The sequence below is a fragment of the Centropristis striata genome, chromosome 7 (assembly GCF_030273125.1).
Source record: "Centropristis striata isolate RG_2023a ecotype Rhode Island chromosome 7, C.striata_1.0, whole genome shotgun sequence".
Lineage (NCBI taxonomy): Eukaryota > Metazoa > Chordata > Actinopteri > Perciformes > Serranidae > Centropristis > Centropristis striata.
Window position 1 is genome coordinate 14975096 of NC_081523.1, and position 18414 is coordinate 14993509.

General features: G+C 40.8%; 1 protein-coding gene across 1 annotated transcript; it reads right to left on the minus strand.

Annotated features, from left to right (window-relative positions):
* Positions 1–249: 249 nt before the first annotated feature.
* Positions 250–18194, minus strand: abhd17b (abhydrolase domain containing 17B, depalmitoylase). The gene is made up of 4 exons (XM_059337174.1): positions 17669–18194; positions 14693–15169; positions 3029–3208; positions 250–2616 (listed from the first exon to the last, which is right to left on the minus strand). Exons 2-4 carry the CDS (start codon positions 15157–15159, stop codon positions 2397–2399), a joined length of 867 nt encoding a protein of 288 aa, XP_059193157.1. The 5' UTR covers positions 15160–15169; positions 17669–18194; the 3' UTR covers positions 250–2396.
* Positions 18195–18414: the final 220 nt, after the last annotated feature.

The window sequence follows — 18414 nt, forward strand, 5'->3', positions numbered from 1 at the left end:
TGTCACTTAACACTATTTGACCCCTTTTGTGAACACAGGTTCAAGTGTAATGCAGGTATTAGATATACCCATAAGAAAACAATTTATTGAGATTTCTTATGCAACTCTGAGTTTGTTATACAGGCCAAAAACATGAAGAGAAACTAGCCATTCATGGCATGCAGTAGCACATTGACATTTGCTTTTGAGGGCTCTGACAGGGCCTTCATCGAGCCATCAGCTCGCTAATGTTTTGTCCCACTCAGCATTAAAAGGGCAAATCAACAGACGACAATGGATCCAGAAATACCATGCAGACAAAAATATAACGTTAAGACAAAAACAAAACATTCTGTCTATGATAGAGGCCTTTAATGCCGAGCCACTTATGCTGTCATAACCCATCGTCCATTCATTTTTTAAGCTCAAATGTACTGATGTGAATGCTTCTCGATAACTTTAAAAAATACATAACATTTTCACTTTTAAACAATTTCCTGAACTGAAGTGACACCAGCTGTGTTAATAATGTTCACCATTCAGTCCTGATTGGCATTAGTGGTATTAAGTCTATATCAGAGCACAGACCGTTAGCTGCTGTCACAGTAGTTAACATAATTTTCTATCGATATAAAAAAAAGACATCTATAAAGATCTGATTCAGGTACATAAGAGAGATTTCTAATAATAACAACTACATATATATTTAACTTGATATCTTCAGACCCAAAGACAGGAAAAAAATCTGTCAACACTGGGTTTCATAATAGTTACTATATCAAGGCAAATACTTATTTCCAAAGAGGGGTCAGATATTTTGTCCAGCCTTTTAATCTTCTGAAAACATCCAGTTCAAAGTGATACAGATCTAACAGCAGCAATACTTCTGAGTTTATCTTGAAGTAAGAACTGGTAGAAACTTTGGAGATAGATTTGTGCCAATATTATCAGTGTAAACAGATTGACAATCTGTGTGTAAATTTGTAATCTGTTAATGTAAAACACCTTCCACAAACACACAAAAAAAGGATTTGTAAACCCACAAAAATATTTTGCACATTTAAAACGGATCTGCATATCCACAATCATTAAATAAATTTACAAATAGATGAAAAGCATCCGTGCTTCTGAACATTTACTGGTTTCAAACAGGCATTTTTGTTTATTTTGTGTGTTTGAAATGCAAATCTGCAAGCGTGGAAACAAAATCCCCTAATGCCTTTGGGTCACAAACAAATAATTGGATTTGCAAATGCTTTTCATTTATTTTTTAAATTATTGTAATTTAATCCGGGTTTTCTTCCCCCATTTGTGGAATATATTTTTGCATTTGCAGATCCATTAAAAACGTTTTACAATCTTTTTTCTATTTGTGGAAGGAGTTTTATATTTACACTTCACACAGGGATTTTCCACCTGTGAAAGAAAATAATGAGACCAATCTATCTCCATAGGAAATATTCTCAAAAGATGAGAGGAAATAACCAGCACTATAATGGTCAATGATATCCAGCCCCATCTTGCATCATATTCTTATAGATTGTAACATCAAACTGTACCATTTTAAGACTAAACAGAGAAGTAGAGACTGAATACAGCTTACAGAGCTTTGGAGATATTTCTAGATGTATTTTGCACAGAGTACAAAGTTATTTGTGTATCCAACTCTGCTATATATTATACTAAACATTTGGCAACACTGGCACAGCTAGATAAAGTCAGTTTGTCTTGTACTGTTCTTCAGCGACAGCTGATAACGTGCAAATATCATGTATAATATAAAAAAATATAATAAACAGTAGTCAAAAAAAGTAATGGTGATTGCTGAGTGTAGGACTGAACCTGACCTCGAAGTCAGATGGATTTCAGTTGGATAAGGGAGAGTCTGGTCCACTTCTGGTCGAGTCCAGTTTGCAGTGAGGCTTTTTCTCAAAAGCCTCATGAATCTCTCCGTTAACAGTGGACCATGTTCTCCTTAAAAGGCAGCAAAAACGTGACACACAAGCTCTCACACACTCTCTCATATGCTGCATGTACACATGGTATGTTGTCTGTGCACGCGTCTGCTTCCTCTTTCATTCACACTTTTACACGATGTGCAATTTTCAACGTAATTAAAAGAAAATCTAAAAGCAAAACAAAATGATGGGTACTTGGAAGTTCACAGCTGCAGCACGTGGAGTGGACAGTACTGACATGGCTGGCCGAACTGGAGCTCCAAGGGGGGAGAGGTGCTCGATTATGAGAGGAGACTGCCACCGAAACTTCAGTACTACACAGAGAAACACCACTTCTACCTGCATCACTTCACAGAAAAAAGGAAAAGTTGTACCCCTTCTCCATCATCCAACCGCTCATGAAAACCACTGCTTTCTTCTCTTCTTCCCTCTCCACTCTTTTATTCTTATATAGCTCTTCTACAAGTTGACTAGCTCATGTGCGACAAACTGTTTAAGTCTCTCCAGGTATTGTCCGTATAGCTCCACGTCATTGTGTCCAGCCCCCTCCACCCAGAGCGGCTCCACGGGGCGCTGGCAGCGTTCATACAGCGCCAGGCCGTGGGAGAAGTCGATGACCTCATCCTCCGTGCCGTGGATCACCAGTACCGGTGACGTTACCTTTGAAATCTTGTCGATGCTTTGGAGTGAGAAAATAAGAAAACAGAGTTAGGCAGGGATGTAAAACGCAGATGAAGAATAAAAGTAATCAAGCAATTACATTTCTTTTTAAATAAATGAGGGAAAAGAAATCAGACAAAAAGTAACTGAGGCAGAGATAGTTTGCAAACTGGCCACCAGAGGGAGCTATTGAGAATATTTTCTAAATGCTGTGACTCATTAAGAACACTCACTCTATTGATTTGACACATTTAAACATATAGGTTCGTGTTTGTAAGCAATGTGTGTTTTCCTTTTGCAGATTCATTCATACAATACTGTTGTTATTTTAATATCTGTGCAGGCAGGGTGTGTGTGCCTTTCCGTGGATATTTTGTGATACATTTAGCTTGGCTTTCACACATGCCATCTGTCCCTTGCAGTGCACTCACTTTGGGAAGGCGTCAAAGCAGTAGGTCTTCTTGGTGTCAGGGAAGGCCACTCTCATGCCAGAGGTGAGCGGGGAGTGGAGGATGACTGCAGCGCTCTCATAGCGAGAAGCCAGGTCCACAGAGGGCACGGTGCCAATGCTCTGGCCGTACACGATCACGTTCTCTGGCCGGATGCCATACCTACAAGAAGGACACAGATTATCTGAATATCACGCTTTCATTTATCATGAACAGGATATTAACACGACCAGTAGCCATAGATATAGCGGTAGACATATTTGGGTAAAGCTTGTGGGCTTTACTAGGTGTGGCAGGCAGCCAGTTTGGCCTTTTGTTAATTAGAAAAAGCAGCATGGCTGGCAAAATAGAAACAGCAAATGTTGTATTTTGTAATCCACCACTTGGTTGAAGTGCTTTTCAAGTTAAAAGGGGCTACTTTTTGTAAATCTTGATACGCAATCACGTAGCAAAATACACCCACACTGCCAATTAGACTCCCATCGTTCCCTCATTTCCCCCCACATGCTGCTCGACAAGCAAACACACACACCTGTGTGCTAACTGAGACTTACTCATACTCTATTATCGGCTGAAGCGTCATGCCACAGTGACTCAGTGATTATACGGCCTCCTAAAACAAGCACACAAAGATGGGAAACAGCCATGGTTCAGTGACTGTCTACTGTTTTTCAAAGCAGCTGAACAGAGTGGACCATCAGTGTAGTCTCGTGATTCAAAAGGAAGGAGGGGGAATAAGAGCAAAACAAGCAAGGGAGCAAGAAAAAAAAAAAAAAAAGACACCGATACTGTATTGAGGGTAAGGGAGAAAAAAAACACGGAAGAGAAGACATTCCACAGCTGATTATGTGACCCACTCTAGCAAGCCGGCAGTCAGCTGACAACCTGAACCGAGTGTGAGAACACTGCATCAGTGTCTGTGCTACTGCACTGCATAGTACACAGCTACAACCAGCCTGACAAAATCACCACTCTACTCTATTATTAAAATTAGGAACACTAACATTACAGGCTTAACAGTACAGCCTCTGCCACTGCAGTCCTATAATACACAGTGATGAACAATACATCAACACCAAAGTCTGACAGCACTCCACACTGCTGTGATGGATTATTATAATTAGGAAATCCACAAACACAAGTCTAACACAACCCCTACTGCTACAAAGGGGTATTAGGCTTAAAGCTGCAGTAGGCAGCTTTGTTTTTTTGCGTCATTGGGCAAAAATTCCATAACAACCTTTCATCATATTGTAATTTTAAGTGGTCTGGGAGAAAACTAGATTTCTTCATCTCCTTTAGGCTCCATTTTCAGGGTTTGGACAAGATCAAGACATGAATCTTTGGCTCATTTCAGACAGAGCGCATTTCTTTTGACTGTTCCACAAATGCAGATGTGCGTGCATGTCTCTTCAGATGGCAAAAGCTTGATTCAATGGCAAAAAATCTTGCTAATAGCTTACTCTTCTGCCAACTGTAGCCAAATGCACACTACTAGCTCACAGTGAGTGAATGTTACTGTATGAAGTGCATGCATATGCCTTGACACATCTGGTGGGAGGGGTTTCACACCAGATAAGGAAGGAGGAAGTGCTGTATTTTCAAATTCTGGCGCTATATTTTTTCCCCTGCATACTGCAACTTTAACTTCAGACAGAACATGTAAATGTGTAGTCATTAGCAGGAATATATGACCGGTTTATCATTGGTGTGTCAGCTGGCCTTCAGAGTATAAATAGGGGTGAAAATACTGGCACGGCTTGGGAAAGTGTTACTGTAGACTGTTGGGTGCTGTGGCGTTAACAGCCTCATTAACTCTCAAGGTTGGCGGACGACAATATTCACAATTCATAGTCTGAAAGTTTATCTCCATTATACAACATAATGTAGCGGTTTAAGAAAGGTGAGGGACACTGAGGAAGAGGCCAAAATCTTTTTACAATGTGTATCAAAAAGGTCACTGCCCTGGCACAGCTTTGTTTCACATTTGCAGTATTAACGCCATCATGCTTTTATACCCTACTAGTTCAGTGCAAGCCTAATGACTTGTTGTCAAAACAAAAAAACAATGACCTTCACTCTCAATGAGGAGCACACAAGCTAGATTCCAGTGTTAATTTGACAACAACATCAATACTGGAAAGAAGAAAAAAAAATTGACAGAGCAACAGAACTTGAGGGCGAGAGGCTTCTGTAAAAATCAAACCCGCCCTTCTCCTTCAGAGGCAGGGAAGTCTATCATGAAACGAAGACAAGTAATAGAAGATGTCAAGCAATGACCGCCACTCTTTTGATTTAGGATTAGATGTTCAATAATAATCCTCCCAGGAATGATTTAAGTAACTGGCTTGGAACAAGGGAGTGGTTTGGTTTCTTACTTCTGTCACTGTTCAAAGGAAGCATCCGATCATAAGAAATTTTGAATAAGTGCTTTTAATTAGGCCTCATAACTCCACCGTCATGCTGAAGAGTCCACGGCTATCCGTAGGGAGTGACCTGTTCAAAAAAAGTTAAAGATTTAACTTTCCTGTCACAACAGTCTGTTATTTGTTTACTGTTATGAACAGCTTTATCAGGTGGACCTTAAGTAGACCTTTAGCTGTTATCAAGCATTACTTATGCTTATCTTGTTTTGTTTATGCTTATCTAGTCAATGTTCTTTGCCATATCAGGCCACTAAAGCTGGCCAATCCTAATGCACAAAACACTCACCACAGGGATGTCTCTACAATATAAAGCTTGTGCAGTGTCAATACAGAGAGTGTAAATTGAAACCATTTGACTGCTTAGTCATCAGGTGAAGGGATATGGAATACTGCAGCAAGGCTTTCCCCAAACCTAACACTGCATGCTTTAATTACATCCTTACGCATAACAAACATTGTGTATACAGGAGTGTTTTGCTCAAATACACACATATAAACACAATGAATAATGCAAGGCATCTGTGACCATCCGCCTACAACAAGGTCAGTCTAACCTCTAACCCATCCTGTTTTCTTGGCACTGTTAGGTGGACTGATGTGGCTCCTGCTCACACATTCAGGAAAGAGGAGGACAATCGCAGTGCAGATCTGCAGCTGCACTTGTGTGGAACTGGGCTGGTCAAAGCCTGTCACAGCAGCGTTTCAACACAAGATACAACCCCCCCAGGACCGGCACACAAGCCTGCAATTTACTCCATTGCATTTCAGCTTGAATAGACCTCACCAAGCCATTGCCAGCCATGCTCCATGGTTACGCCCCTCCCCCAGACCTTCATCAATTTAGTCCCCTGACACAAATCCGATCTATTATGCATCACATCCTCCCGAGTCGCGTTCCCCTATTCTGTCTCGCTCCCTCTTGGCTGCCCACCTCTGAAGACCAAAAATGTTCTCATCCCACAGCAGTCACTATGACTAATAGATATTTTAGGATATCCTGAACATATGTACAGGCATTTTTAACAGATTAGAGTACCATCTGCATTACAGCAGGGGGATCCTGCACTGAAGCCAATGATCTCTTGTTATGCTCAGCACCTTTTTACTCATGTCTTTCCATTGTATTCAGATTATAAAAAATACATGCCGACATCTCAATGTCCACACATTAAAATAATCTATTTTTTAAATAAAACTTTCAAAAACAGTGAGCATGATTTAAAAATATTAAAAAGGAATAATATGGAACTTTTCCCACATCAAAATGTCTGAAAAACAAAGACCTATGTCATATATTGTGTAGTTATGTACTTGCATTATCCCAAAAGTTTCCAGCAATTTTCAGTCAAGAGAAATCTGTAATTTGAATCAAGGTAATGTTTTATTTTACTTGGTTGACTGTCAATGGTGTTATATCCTCTTTGCTCATTCCTCAGCAATGTGGTCGTCTGCCCGAAGATGTCATAAATTGACTTTTTATCCAGTTATAAGCAAAATTTTTATGATTTTAACCTATATATTTGAACCAAATGGAGTATTTTGACATCTGGATCTTAAGTTACCAGAGAAACAAGCTGAGCAAATATTAGCAGCAGCTCAGCTCGGAGCCCATCTGTGACATCCTTTGTCCACCAAACTGTGTCAGGAAAACACTAATTTTTTATTCACAATTTTTACTGGTTTTAATCTCCGGGTCCATTGGTTTTGGAGAAGAGAAGGCCGCTGTGGATGATTCGGCTGCCGATAAAAAAAACCCTACTAAATGATGGACACTCAAGGAATCGTAATTGGTGGTGAGGACTACAACTCCCTTGTTTCCAAGCTTAACTCCACCTTTGTTATTGTTTGGAGTGACAGAAAATTACATATTGTGCATTTAAGATGCAAGGATAGCAAGCATATAATCAGCAGGAACCATCTCTAAGCTCTGTTCCTGTTGTTGTCAGGTGAGCGATCGCCCTCCACCCAACAGACACAGCAGCCTTTGTCCACCTTTGGCCCCATCGGTCTAACCGCCACTGATATTTCAAGTAAAGCAAACAACGCCTAGACATGATGGGCTGCCTTTCTGTGTCCAATGAGAATTTCTCCCCACTACTGAATGCCTGAGAAGACGGACAGCGTTTTATTCTGGATCAATATGATGATTGATCAGGAAGTGAGTTTTTCTGGTTTGTTTTTATTGGCCCTAGTGTGGCAAGACCTCCGCCTGAAAGCTCATTGGAAAAGGGGTTGCTAGGCTACCGCTCAATATTAGACTAGCAGGATTGACTGCTGGCGCGCCTCCATGTCAGAGCTAAAAGAAAATGATACAGTGGCGTTCTGTAGTGGAAAACATACACATACACACTAAGTCAAAGAGAAGAAGTGGTCTGACGGCTTTCATGAGCTTGGTCACAATTAAGTCAATAAACCACCAATCCTCAAGCTCGATTTCTTCTAATGAAGAAGAGCAAATAGTACACCTGACTCATTTTTCTATTAGGATTTATAATCGTTGCTATGAGAATGGAGGCTGCGTGATTATGTAAACATGCTGACTCACACAATTGCCAAATCACCTGATCCACTCCCTGCTCAGGTGAAGGGAGTGTCTCATCCACCGTGGCTGAACAAAAGAGCACAGGAGGTAAGTATGTTGTGTGCCTGGCTGAGCAGCTGCTGTTCGACTGTTAGCAAAGTGACGGGTGGCTGCTCTGTGTCATATGACCGTGGAGTAAAGCAAAAGCAGCCTACACAAGTGTGTCACCACTCAAGAGAAGGGGAATTTGCTGACTGCTGAATCACACGGAGAAAAAGACTGGATGGCCCAGAAAGTCAAAACATAAGCAGAACAAAAAAAGGAAAGAAAAAAGGAAGAGACAGAATCTAGTGTGTTCAAAATGTCAATCAGAAGAAGAAGACACAGTCCAACAGGCAGAGACAGTGAGAGAGATGTGAGAGGCGCTCTCCTCTTCAGGCTGTGCGTCTGATCTACCATGAGAGACAGACACGAGGGATGTAGGCAGCCGACTAATGTGAGGCCATGCAGAGAAGCCTTTTGATGTGATAAACACAATCTAGTTGATTCATGCTTGGCAGGGTCAAAAGGCTGGGTTGTACACTCTTTCTATCACAGATCGTCAATTATGGATCTGGCACAGCCCTCAAACCAGCAGACACAGACAGCGGAGCCGAAAAAGGCAGATAATACATGATACTGGGGGACTTATTAACATGAAGGTTTTAAGTTTCTCTAGAAAAAAACAGAAGGCCTAAACTATATTTTTTAAATTGTGCAAAATTTTTCCTTCACATTTTCTCAATAAATCCCTCTTAACTTGTAATTTGTGCCCTTGAATAAGACTTGACATCCCACATTTTAATTCTAGTGATTAGTGAGCAATTAGCTCTGAGTAGTTTTGAAAAATCCTTTAGAAAAAAGGGACAGCTCACCCAAAAATCACAAATGCATGTTTTTCTTCTTACCTGTAGCGTATTTATCAATGTTGTTGTTGTTGTTTTGTTGTGAGTAACAGAGTGTTGGAGTTATTGGCCATAGAGAGAGGTCTGCCTTTACTCGAATACAACGAAACTGGCATCTGAAACTCGAAATCTGGCACTTGTGGTGCTCAAAGCGCCAAAAAGTACATTTGAAAATGTCTCTTTCCAGCACTCAGTTACTAAAGACAATCCACAGACTTTTTTGTGAGCAGTTTCACGTGGCAATTATAGTAGAAAGAAAATAGTTCCATTGTGACATAATCACAACAAGGTCTGTTGATCATCTTGAGTCATGACTTCTGGAAAGAGACATTGCTGTTGAGTTTTTCAAAAACATTTTTTTTTTTTTTTGCCGCATTGAGCACCACAAGCCAAGCGCCATCTATTTCCATTATACTCGAGAGAAGGCAGATATCACTACTACCAATACAGCTCCAACCACAACGATCTAGGCAGATAAATAGCACTACAGGTAAAAGGGAAAATGTGCATTATAACCCTGATTCCAAGATTTGCAGCTATCGAATTATTCTGAATTGGTTTTTAGTCACATTTATGCAGCATACCAACGTTTTTGGAATTTGATTACTACTACGACTTCCAGAATAAATAACTCTCTTTCCCATCAGACTCCTAAACAGCTGACAGGCTTCTATAATCATGATCTACCCTCATTAAACTGTACTGACTGTTTACATTTTTCTTTAGTTTGCACAGTTGCACGCTACCTTGCACAAACTACTTTGCTCTTAATGTATGCATGTATAGTTTACATTTGTACTGTGCTGCCTTTTAGAATTAATTTGTAATGTTATTTTTACTTATTCTATATTTCTTATTGTTTGGCATTCATTATGGACAGCGATGAAATAATTTCATTGTATAGGGAAACCAGTTTTCTACTGTGCATTTGACAATAAACTTCTTTGAACTTGAACATTGATTTTGGGCTGACGTCTAACTGCTGTGAATTAATTATTTTTGTGTAAGAAAATGGAAACGTTATAACAAAGTATTAATGTTAAACTGGAGTGCCTGTTGAGCCGATATAAAGCCAGAGGTTTGAAGGCCTTAGTGGTGTATCACAAGAAGTGTGAAGCCATCCTGACAGCTCCCACAGACAGTGAGAGTGACACTAACATGTCAATAAAAGGAAAAGACTAGGGGCTACTGTCGCCAGTCATCAGTTATCCCAACCACAAATTTTGCATTGGGACTTGTCATTTGGTCAAGCCAAAAAAAATGCAGAATAGTCTCCATAACCTATGGGCTTACTGCAATTGATGACTTTTGGTTATAAAAAAGTAAACAGAGTATACTTCACAAACTGGATGTCTTTGTGTCCAACCCTATCATGACAACTGCACTGTGCAAGAAGCCACATAACGTATTACATAATGTTGTTGTGCTATTTTAACCCTTCTACAGTCTGTCAGTCCATTATGTAGCGTTTACAAGTTTCCAATTGTTTAGATTTCTTTAAAGGTATATTCTAAAATGAAGCCTTCTTCTTATCTTTGTGTGAAAAGTGGCATCTGCATTTTTCCATCACATACAAATAAGATCGCTATACATTATTGCTCTGATAGAAATTTTTAAGCTCTCTTGCTGTGGCATGAGCAGAAATTGGGAATACCCAAAGGAGATGTCATGACAAGCTGGCATTCAGACTTGCAACTTTGCAACAGCTTTTGAGAGTGTTACAGTAAGCACGCCAGAGAAGGTTTTTAATCTTTGAAGTTGTTTCCTCGTTCCTGTAAACTTCTTTGAGAGCGCCTTCTTCCCTGAATAACCTACGAAACCACATGTTACATAAATTGCATGAGACTGATGTTGAGTCAATACCTGCACTGCCTCTTTTAGAAAACAGCTGTTCAACATGTATAGAAATGGTTTCATCAGCTTTTAAAACCAGTAACACTGGTACGCAAATAGCCAGCGCACCTTATAAAATTCAGTTGGCCTAGACAAATAAGGTGGTGTCAATATGGTTCTGAATATGATTGTCGGGCTGTAAAAGAACAAACGTGACTTTTTCCAGTTAATATTGTGCCAAACGATATGGCTGAAATCATCCCAATCTGCTAAAGTTTATTTCATATATATACACGTGTGTGTGTGTGTGTGTGTGTATGTATGTATGCATGTATAATAAATTGCAAGGATGTATTAGAATGTAAAGCCTCATCCAATTTACGTAAATACTGCTGTTGTTGGGTTGTTTTACATCTTAATAGAAGAATATGAGAAAAAAATATAAAAATAATATTTTTAGCCCCAATTACAGTTACAATATGAACGACTCCATAGAAATAACTTCACCAGTGGAAAGTATATGTGGTGTTCAACTATAAAATGGATCATAGAAATGATCAGTTATTGGTAAAATATTTAAACGTCATGCATCGCTACAGACAGTGAAGACAGAGCCCAGGCCACACAGTGTGTAAAAGACAGACACAGAAGATATGCCATGCAAATTTTTATCTAAACTGTATAACTGAGCTCGCATGAAAATAAAAGCCAACAGGTTTTCCATTGATGTCAAAAATTGCTGTTACCACCTGCTGCTACACACACAAGTCACCACATAATTTGATATTATTTGAAGCGTCTGCTCTGCCTCGCTCAGATTAAATGAAATTTCAAAGCAAATTTCAGCGCTGGTCACGACTATGTGTGGGGGTAGGAGACTCCTTGGCGTATCACAAAAATAAATAAGTAAGCTACAAAATAAGAAGGGAAAAAAATGAAAAAGCAGAAACAACACAGCAGACTTTAAGCAGTCCTTTCTCTTTCAAACAGTCTGAAACGGTTCTTCCTTCTTTTTTCTATTCACTGCACCAGACTGTCTGGAAGCCCTTTCTTATGCCTTCATCTCTTTTCTGTCACATTCGACATTGTGATTAAAGCTTTGCTAAAACTGTTTGCGGGGCATTCAAGGCAATGAAGCATGCTTAGTTGAAAACAAGTGACAGAAAACTTTGAGTGTCTGGCCACCAGAAAAGCAGGTTCTTCTCCACAGCAGTGGCCAATTTCCTGTATGCACAACCTTTATGATCAAGAGTTTCCTGTTTAACTTGCCCACTTCCTTATTTAAAAAAAAACTCCTTATTTACACAAGACCAGTGAGGATATTTAGTGAAAAGCCGGATTGTTAAAAATATAAATGAAGTGCTGGCTGAGATTCAAAGAAAAATAGAAAATGTCAGTATATAAGAAACTAACATTTTGTTGCCAGAGGCCCTACCACTGTTACCCATCTGCACTATGAAATCTCTGCAGTGCCAACACCTTCATCGCCCACAGAAAGAACATACACCCACATACAGTGGGCACTGACACGGAAGTGGCACTCCACAAAAAGGTTTTCTCTTCGTGGTTGATTTACATTACTTTGGCTCTTCTCTTCCTGCCTTTACTTTTCCCAAGCCCATCGTTCCCCATCTCCTCTCTTAGTCATTTGTTTGTCTTCCAGCAGGAAGTATAAAAAAAAACAGGCTAGATGAACTTTTATTTACCCCTTATACATGTAAACAAAAAAATGCACAAATATGATGGACACATTACTTTCCCTCGCACTCAGATAAACACTGTACACTCCTCCTCCACATCCTGTTCTCTGTCAGAACAGGTGAGTGGCAGTGGGCTTTCTTGTTGTATTAGCCATCATATAAAGCTTTTTTAGCTCTATAGAAATGTATCGAATGTTGGGACACCAACACAGAGGCTGTCCTGTTTCTGCCTTTGCTGTTTTAAAAGGACAAAAGGAGGAGATGACGAGCGGGTTAAAACGTGCCTGGAAGGAAGTGAGGGACGCCGGGTTAACCAGACAGACTGATAAACATTGCTCAGGTGGAGAGGTTTGGGGGAAGGGAGTGAAGCTAGGAGAAGAGTCTGTGCTTGCAGCAAATATTTTGGAAAGATGTCAAATATTCAGAGTTCAAGCAATATCTATCCATATTCGGTGTGTTTTTTGTCGTTATTTTATTAACATTTTTTAAAAGATTTGTTCATCGTGAAAAGAAAATGAGAAGAGACTTAATGTTTTCCAAGACTTGCTTACTAAATGTGCTTGTGTCTATTTAATGACACTAATTAATGGACTGTAATAGAGCAGGAATTGACACCAAATTCCTCAAGACAATTTGCTGTGAAAACCCAGGGGTCTTGCTAGTGTCACTATCACAAAAAAGCTGAGATGCATGTTGGGGCAGATATCATCAACGAGAAGTAAATAAGTAAAGTTTCATCAGAAGGAAAATCAGTAGAAGTCGAACATTGGCCAATAAATATCTATCTATTCATAGCCTACCGAGCAAAAAGATGCAGCAGAGCACCCACTCACACCTACATATGGGTGGCCAGCATAATCATAGAAAACACGCTCCTTATTACCGCCTACGAGAACATCATGTCAACCATTCCTCAGCATCTCCACCCCTGATTTTATCAGGTCCAATCTAATCATGCCTCCACCTCCCAGCTCCTTCTGTGGACTTTATCTTCCTATCTCACTTTTCCCAACTCTTTTTTTTTAATATCTCTTCATGTCTCTGTGATTTTAGATATCAATCTTTTACAGCAGGGTTTCTTCAGGTTTTACTTTACATTTATTTCAGTAGTCCCCTTTTATTTACTACTTCAGCTTCTCCATAACTGTAAACTGACATTCACAGCATATTGTTGTTATTCACAACATTATTTCTCACTACTGATGCAAAGCTGTCAGGAGGATGACATTAACAGAGAGTTGCTATTAATATGACTCTTTCCTCACAGCTTGGGATGTGTAAAATGGAAAAATGAAAAAGATCTACTCAAGCAAGTAAGGCTGGGCGGTATGACTTTATATACCATGCAATGGTAGAAATGTTTCCACCAGTAGAGATTTGGCATTTTCACTACGGTAATTATTCTTGCGTGGTCTTATTATTCCTGTGCAGTCTCGTGATCTTGTGAATCCAGCTGACTGCAAGCAATGTGATTCAAGTAAACATGGAGGAGTGAAGCTGTCAATATAGAGGAGGAGGCATAATGTCAACCTTTAAAACTATAACACTCGAAATTCTTATTTTCAGGAACATTAAAGCTTCTGTGTTGAAAGGATTTTAGTTTTACTATTGTAGGTCTTGATTTTTTTAACTCACATCTTATCTCATGAGGTAGTTATTTTTGGTTTGTAGCCTTTGAAAGTCTTGACATAAAAGAAAATTAACTGTGATGAAGTATCATATGGTATTTTGAACCATTTTTTAATTAAAATATATTGTGATAAAACATTTTGGTCACATTGCCAACCTCTACTGTACAGGCAGATTGTTAATTTGTTTTTGCCTACAGTATTTACAGGCATGTTAAGATCCCTTTCCCCCAAAGCTGGGTTGTGGCACCAGGGCTGGCAATTAACTTTTTTTATTCAACAGTCACTGTGGCTGGTGGATTCCAAAATCGTCCAACAATTCAATAGCAGCACAATAACTGGTTGTTTTTCACTGGTGAGTGAAGAAAATCTAGCAGCCTTGTGTGGCACCATTTACTGCATGCATGTTAAAAATGATGGTATGGATTTATGTGTTCATGAAGGTTTTATTTTGCAACCACCTTGTGCCACCTTCAGTTAATCAGTGAATTTTTTTTACCACTAATAAATCACTGCATCCTTTCTCTACAGGCTAAGCCAACATCTGTGTACAGGTTTCCCATCTCCCCTCCATCCATCATCGCCTCTGCTTACCGTGACCGGAGTGCCTGCCAGGCAGCATCTACATCAGCATACAGGTTCTTCTCTGATGGCTTGCCAGAACTCGCCCCATAACCCGAGTAATCATAGGAGAACACGTTGCAGTTGATCCGTGAACCCAGGCCAATGTAAAAGCTGCTCATCTGGCCCAAGTCCACTGCGTTTCCATGGGAGAATAATAGAGTGTATCGGGCGCTGGGCGAGCAGCGGACAAACATGCAGGCAATGCGGTTCCCTCTTGACGTGCGTGTCATGAAACACTCGATGGCGTCCTTCTCGCGGGATGTGTACTGCCAGTCGGCGCGTTCGGACAGGTGCAATGTCCATCGGCTGCCGCTGTCGTCAGACATGAGGCTGTAGGTGGGCTCTGGGGGCAGAAAGGCCAGCTTGGAGGCGATCTTGCTGGGGCACGGTGGACAGCAGAACAGGCAACATAGCTCGCTGAGCGATAAGTGGTTCATCCTCAAAACACTGACGAAGAGAAAGAGAAAATAGAATCAGGTACATTCCATCAGTAGAGTAGAAGAAAGAATTGCCTTTGAGAGCAAAGAATCAGAGAGAAACCTCATATAATCTCATCAAACAAGAGCATCTGGGCTCTCTCAAAGAACTGAAAGACTAATTTGCTTCTGCATCCCCTGCAGATTGATCACAAGGAAAATACCACAAGGGAAGTTCCGTCACAGAACACTTGAATGATGCTCTCTGCAAGAATATAAACAGTTGTCTTTGTTAAGTGGAAAAGCAGGGGGGTGTTCCTGGAATGGGGGATAAAGCAAGGCTGCTGCCCTTTCTTTTTATACACTATCAATTCCCCTCTCCAGAATGCATAGCTCTCTTCAGCCAGGATTATAAAAACGATATAGCTCTTCTGACCCTGATTGAGTGTTTGTTCTGTCTGCCTTGAGGCTCCACAACCACTCAGACAGCATTGACTTAAAAGGCTTTCTTGTTTCACCCTGCACCTGGACCCCCCCCTACCTTAGGCTATCTTTTAGATATTCCAGGTGCTTTTGACTTGCAGTGGCCAGGCAGCACTAGACATGTCAGCAGAGCTCATTTTGGCGACACCGAAGCTGGTCAACCTGACAAGATGTCCTCCGGGAATGCCCTGTATGAGGATGTAATTTGACTCTGCATTACTACACATGCCCTTTTGAATAGGCCCAAACACATCACTGTCAGGTTATGACAATGTGCAGTGGATTGGATTTCCGATGAAGCTGCTCCAAGTACAAAGTTACACCCTGCTATTACATCTTTGCAATTACATCCTGGAGTCTATGCAAATATGCAATTCTCTAACAGCCTGCAGCAGCTATTTTTTGTGCCAGGATACATCAGCATGTTGCTAATTTATTTTAGTGTAGCCTCTGCAAGCTTTGCAGGTCTGCTGCAGAAAAGCATCTTAATCTATAATGCAGCGTTGTTTTTTTTAAACAGTGAATTTAGAAACTGAGTAATAAAGCACATCCCTCGGCAGCACTTTATTCCCGAACACTTAATTTCTGCACTTATCAGATTGACAACAGATTTGATAACTTATTTTACAAATGTCTGCACTTCACTCTGATTTACTTGGGCGTTGGTTTACTGAGTGTTCTCAGGATCAAAACCAAGTGAGGTAAAGCAGCTTTTTGTTTCTGTGCCCCCCACCTGTGGAAAAGGTCTGAATACATGAGGTCTGCTGAAACTAAAGTCAGAACATAAAACGTTACTTACTGGGGATATTTATTTGCTTGTTCCTGCTTTTTTCCCCTCCCATGAAATGCAACTTTACTGCTTCCTTAGCATTTAACGGGGACCCGGGACCTATGTTCCCCGCAATCTATCAATCTTTACGGTAGACTCTCAGCATGGCCGGCAGGCCTACCGTCGCATGGCGAACCTTAGCTCAAGCAGCAGCTACTTTCTGGTTACTTTGCAGTTCATTTTTTGGCTTTATAAATAGGGTTAGGGTTAGGCCTATTTGCTATGGAATTTGGCAGTAATGGTGGAAAAAGTAACAGACCAGGGAATATAGGACCCTTTTTGGGAAAAGCAGGGGAAAAGGGTCCTATGTTCCCCAGTCTCATACAAAGAGGGGAACATAGGACCCGAGGAACATGGGACACGGGGAACATGGGACCCGGGGAGCATGGGACCCGGGGAGCATGGGACCCAGGGAGCATGGGACCCGGGGAATATAGACATGTTCCCCATCTAACAGGCAGTCCGTGGCCTAGGAATCGGGCTTGTAACTGGAGAGTCGCTGGTTCGAATCCCAGTACTGACAGGTCAAGGACTGAAGTGCCCTTGAGCAAGGCACCTAACCCCCCCTCCGGGCGCAGTAATGTGCCCACTGCTCCTTGCATGGTGTGTTCACTTGTGTGTAAAAAAGGATGGGTTAAATGCAGAGGTTGAATTTCCCCATTGTGGGATTAATAAAGTAATTAATCTTAATCTAATAAATTGTGTGAAAAACACAATTGCCTTAAATTTTTCAAACTTCATTTTATGTGTAAGAAAAATGGATTACAAGTTGTTGGACCTTCCACATACACGTGTGTTGAACCTTAATTTCTCTTAATTACATGTGTGCCACTTCCATATAATTTGCTGTGCCAGAGAGGACATACTCTTTATGGCCACTTGTGATCTTTGAATGTTAGTTCTGCAGGATGCTGTGACATTCAAAGTGGAGCTGGCAGCAGCTAGAAAATACATAGCGGAAGCTATTTGCTCCCTATATTCCCAAAAATAGTCCATAATCTCTCAGCCGTGGAGTCAGAATGGAGCCCCAAAGCGAATTACTGTAAAATGGTGGTGGAGGCAGCAATATGTTCAGAAAGATTACAATGATTCAAGGCTGGTTTGTGGAGGTTTCATTTTCTAGTGGCTGGACACAATTTTTGCCAAGTGTAATAGGCCAGTTAGCCAGCAACACTAAACAAGTGCTCCTTATCAACACAGATACCATCACAACATTACCTTGACGGCAGCTGGAAGCTTGTTTTGTTTCGTTTCTATTTTGAGATGACAGTATTCACCGTAGTCAGGTGTTATCTTCGCACCAAGCAAACTAACTTATCTTCTTCTCGACGCCAGGAGATTGACAAGGTTATCCTCGGCCAGATTATCCTCTGTTCCGTGTCCTATTTGTTGGCGATGTCACTTGGAGTGTGAATATCCCTCTTGGCTCCACAGCTGTGTTACTATTAGCTATAGCCGCTTCGTCCTCCGGATCCAGACAGCCTCCGAAACTGTCGTTTCTTTTTTTTCTTCTTCTCCACTCGGTTTTCTCAACATATGGTCCTGAATGATAACGAGGTGGGTTCATTCAAAACGTCCAAGTCTATACAGCTTAACAGCGACATGGGTAAATTCAATAAAGGTCTAAAAAAAATAACTAAAGTCTTGTCTCACGTCCGTGGTGCTTTGGCAATCAGTTCACAGCCGTTTGACTTGCCTCCGAAACATCACCGCTTTCGTTGTGAAAACCACTCTGCTTGTTATCTTGAAAGGAAGGAGGGGATGTGATTGACAGCCTTATGAACCAATAGCAAAGAAGTTAATTAAACAAACCCACCAATGAGACGACGTGTGGACAATTGTGGGCGGTCCTTGACAACGCCGCAGAGCGGTGACGTAGTATTTTGATTGACATTTAGAAGAACCAACCGGAGGTTACTATTGCGAGGCGCTGTCCAATCAGAACCGATTGAGTTGTTTCTAAC

What these genes read in the sequence shown, in the direction of transcription:
- abhd17b (XM_059337174.1), bottom strand. Translation starts at nt 15,159, where the DNA reads ATGAACCACTTATCGCTCAGCGAGCTATGTTGCCTGTTCTGCTGTCCA. An exon ending in TGGCAGGCACTCCGGTCACG is followed by an intron (nt 3,209 to 14,692) that starts GTAAGCAGAGGC and finishes TCCTTCTTGTAG; the next exon opens with GTATGGCATCCGGCCAGAGA. An exon ending in TGCTTTGACGCCTTCCCAAA is followed by an intron (nt 2,617 to 3,028) that starts GTGAGTGCACTG and finishes CTCACTCCAAAG; the next exon opens with CATCGACAAGATTTCAAAGG.